At 34.8% G+C, this 4190-nt stretch overlaps 1 protein-coding gene across 1 annotated transcript; it reads right to left on the bottom strand.

Moving 5' to 3' along the window:
* Window positions 1-411: 411 nt before the first annotated feature.
* On the bottom strand, window positions 412-2938 carry LOC118034843 (cation/calcium exchanger 4-like). The gene is given in 2 exon segments (XM_035040266.2): window positions 412-2119; window positions 2122-2938. Coding segments are annotated over 2 exon segments (1932 nt in total). The 5' UTR covers window positions 2534-2938; the 3' UTR covers window positions 412-599.
* Window positions 2939-4190: the final 1252 nt, after the last annotated feature.

The raw sequence follows: 4190 nt of genomic DNA, 5'->3' as shown, positions 1-4190 counted from the left end.
AATAAAATCATTTCATCCCCGGAAGCTGCTGTAAAGCAAACTGCCTCGCCATACATGTTGTTTTTCCTTATCTTGGTTTAGTTTTATAGCTATATCAATGGGCTCCATGCTGCGTTATTTGTCGAGAAGGAAGGCAAAATAAGCTAAGCATCAGAAGCGATTCAAAGCCAAAATTCTCTTTGAACTCTCCATAAGAGAAGACATCAATGAACTGTCTGTGATAACAGTACTGTGATTCATAAGAAAATATCATATATCAATCCTGGCTCCTGGCATTGCGATTCACTTCTCTACATTTGCTCATTCTCGCCAAGAAGCCTAGAGCAAGAAACAAAATCCAGAAAATAAAAATTACTTGACCAATACAGCAGTGAAAGCACTTGAGCATAAACACCACATGAAGGTAACCTCTTGGCATAACAATACTTCTTTTACCATGTGAAAGTTTGAGCTCCCTGAAAGGGAGGTCATTCAAAATTTGACAGCAAGTGTTACTAGAATATACAAGCGCTATGATAGAGTTGTCAAATTGCATTTTACAAGTAGAATGTCATGACAATAAAAGTCTGACTCTAGCCTTTCTGAAAGATAGCAGCCGGTCAACTAGCTGCGTATACCATGGCAAGGGTCACCCTTGCTGAGAGAAAAATCACATAGAGGGTTATAAGGCCCACCCCTAACATCTTGCTAGGACGCATGTCGTTCCTAGGTAAAACAACAAGTGCCCATAGTAATCCAGATACGAGAAATCCCATTGTGTAAAACAAGCTACTGTCTTGAGGAACAATGTATATACCAGTGCTCTGTGACCAGGCTCCAAGCAGCATTGAGATGCCTAAGCCAACAAGAGTATTGAACATAGGACCTGCATAGCATCCGGACATTGCAATCTGTGCACTGTCACCACCATTCATCGCCAATGCAACATTTGACACTAAATCACCCATGGAATTGCCCCATGCTAACACAGTTAATCCGAGGATTGATGGATTAATTCCGAGGACTATGCCAAATGCAACTAACAGAGCAACAAGCTCATTAGCTATTATGTAGAACCACACGATGCTCATGAAAAATCCCCCAAGAACCCAGACAAGCAAGAACCTCTGAGGTGGATGATTGGAGTTTGTATGCTGATATGCAAGAACACCAAGCGTGCAACCAACTACAGTGCCTATAAAATACACTAGAATTCTGCTTAGAGCACCCACGTCATCTTGGCTATTCCACAAAAATGCCAGTAAAAGAGGAGCCAAGGCAGCACTGGCTACAGCATATGGCTTTGACCATGTTTCATCATCAACTAATGGGATTGTTAACCGTCTGGGAACTGTCAATGGCAACTCCATCAGTGACAACAAACTGGAACATGAGAATGAAGAGCTACTGATTCCCATGCCCTCATCAGTCCAGCCCCATGGAGGCCTTTCTTGATCCAGCAAACTGATTTTTGAAGAATGATTGGAATATATGGCCACATTTGAAGCCCACATCCATGATGGCAGGGAAGAAGGTAGATGGGGCACATCACTGTCAGTCTCAAGGTCAAGCAGAGAACTATAAATGTTTGCATCCTCTTCACTGCTTGTTTGGGAAAATATACTTCCTCGCACGGGAATCAATGGTGTAACAGCATCCAATTTCAACCTCCCAGCATGTTTCCTCAACATCTCATTAGCAACCACGGAAAATGCATAAACCACATAAATCAAGACAAAAGCAATTGCTGCCCCAACACTCACCTCACCAACCATCAAAATTATCAACAATGCCATGAGTGTAAAAAGGAAGAAACAGATATCTCTAATGAAGCATCTCCTGTCAATCTTAACTTCCCTATCCGCAACACATAATGATACAGCCCCAGCGACAATGCAAGTAACAAACACTGCACCACCCAACACACTATTAAGACCAACATCACCTGCATCCTTTCCAACGAAGGCAGCAATACTTGCAAACACATCTGGTGCTCCATTCCCAAGTGGAAGGAGTGCTACACCAGCAACCGTCGGAGGCAACCTCAAAAGATTCGACAACTTTTCCAATGAACAACAAAAGTAATCAGCAGCTGTATTCCCCAACAAATAAAACAAAGCAGCAAGCCAAATACCCAACACACATAACCCAACACTCTAAAATCACCACAATCACAATACAAAAACTTTATATAATCAAAGAACCCACCCGATGAACACACCGGGTTAGCTTTCAAGAACTCACACTCATTAGCATAACCATCATGATCAATCAAGCCATTACATAAAGCCGGGTTCTTTAAGCTCAAATCGGTCACATTAACCAAACTCGATGAATTAGCTTTGATCTCAATGATTTGTCTATGAATTATCGAATTGCCCCTCGACCCATCACCAAAATCACCTCTTTGAATAGAATTTTGACCAATATAAGGATTTGTAAGTATATCTGCCCGGTTGTAAAACAAAAACAATAGGATCACGGTACAGAATCCATTGAAAGCTCCTTTCAATTTGGGGTTCTTTGAACTATACAAGCTATTAAAACCTATCATTTTAATTCTAAAAAACAATGAAATAAACAAAAGAATAAAAACCCAGATGGAGAATCCAGACCTAGGGTTTTATTGTCGTGTTTTGGGAAACGAATCCCTAGTTCTCAAGCAAAGTTAAGAGACTTGCCTAGAAAGAGAGCCTGTATAGAAATTAAAGGGAAATTTTGAAGACTTACCAATGAATTTGAAAAAGTGTGGGAAAAGTTGTTTAAAAAAACAGAAGATTAGGATTAAAGAATCGTAGCGTAGCTGAAGGAAGCAAGGAGAGGGAGAGAAATGATAAGAAATTTTGGGTTCGGGTTTTTTTGGTTGATCTTTCGTCGTCTGTTCGTTCCAGACAGACCTAAACGAGGATATTTCACACGTTTTAGTGTACTTTTGTTTTGATTTTCCAAGAACAATAATTTGGACTTTGCCTTAATTGTTTTGAAAAAGTAGTATTGTTTTTTTAAAATATTTTTTTTATTTAAAAATATATTAAAATTCTATATTTTTTTATTTTAAAATTTTATTATTATTATTATTATTATCAAAATGTTTAAAAGCAATTAGAAAATATAAAAATTAACTTAAAAAATAAAAAAATTTCAAAAATATTTTTAAACGCAATAACGAAGATATTCTAAATATATCAAACTTTGCCCAAAAGAACAGGATAATTACATTGCAATTACAAAAACTAAGCAAACTAAAACAACAATGCTCTCGGTTCGTGGTCTCTCAGTTTTACAATTGTTTACAATATGGTCCTTTACTTTCATAACTTTTATATATTCGATCCCTATAATTTTTTATCTTTATGTTGAATCACAAACTATATTTTTATTACATTCTAGTCTTTAAATATTGAGATACGAGAGAGACACCTGTTGAAAAAGGTTTTTGATGGTTATATTTTGACTATAAAAAAAAAAAAAATATTAATTTGAAAGTTAATAAGTTTATCTTGAAAAGAAAAGTATAATGAAGATGATTTTTTCAATTTAATTATTCTGAAAAAGGTAGAATGGTTTTATGCAAAACTCTCTTGATTTGATTTTTGATTTTTTTTTAACCAATTAAAGAATATTTTTGAGTTGAAAATGAGTTATTTTAGACTTCTACAATGTTTTTAGATAAAAACTGTTGAAATTAGGGTTTTTAAGACTCAAATTGCTCAGATTCTAATTTTCAAACATCGAAGATAACTGAAATGTATGACAGAGAGCGACATGTTGTCTATTTAGATGGATAACGTGTCGTCTCATTTGTTTAAAAATAACAGCTCAGGCCGATAATACACATCGTTAACCTGATTTTCTTTTTATATACAAAAAAACAGGTGTATGGGCACGAGCTTTCGCATCTAGAAGTGCCTGGATTTTTTCAAGGGGTAATTGAAATTGTAGTAATTATTGTTTTTTTAAAATAATTTTTATTTAAAAATAAATTAAAAAAAAAATTTAATTTTTTTTTATATTAGTATATAAAAGATATGAAAATACCAAAAATATATTAATTTGAAGTAAAAAAATAAAATTTTTAATTTTTAAAAAACATTTTTAAAATACAAAAATAAACAGAATTTTAATAAGTGAGGTATGATCGTTTGCCTCCTTTTAGACCCTGTGTTTTTCTTTATTTAATTGTTTTTTTTTTTAATTTTACAATAATTTTT

Source organism: Populus alba, chromosome 1, assembly GCF_005239225.2.
Source record: "Populus alba chromosome 1, ASM523922v2, whole genome shotgun sequence".
Classification (NCBI taxonomy): domain Eukaryota; kingdom Viridiplantae; phylum Streptophyta; class Magnoliopsida; order Malpighiales; family Salicaceae; genus Populus; species Populus alba.
The sequence above is the reverse complement of the archived record's forward strand: the minus strand, read 5'-3'. Positions and strand labels throughout refer to the sequence as shown.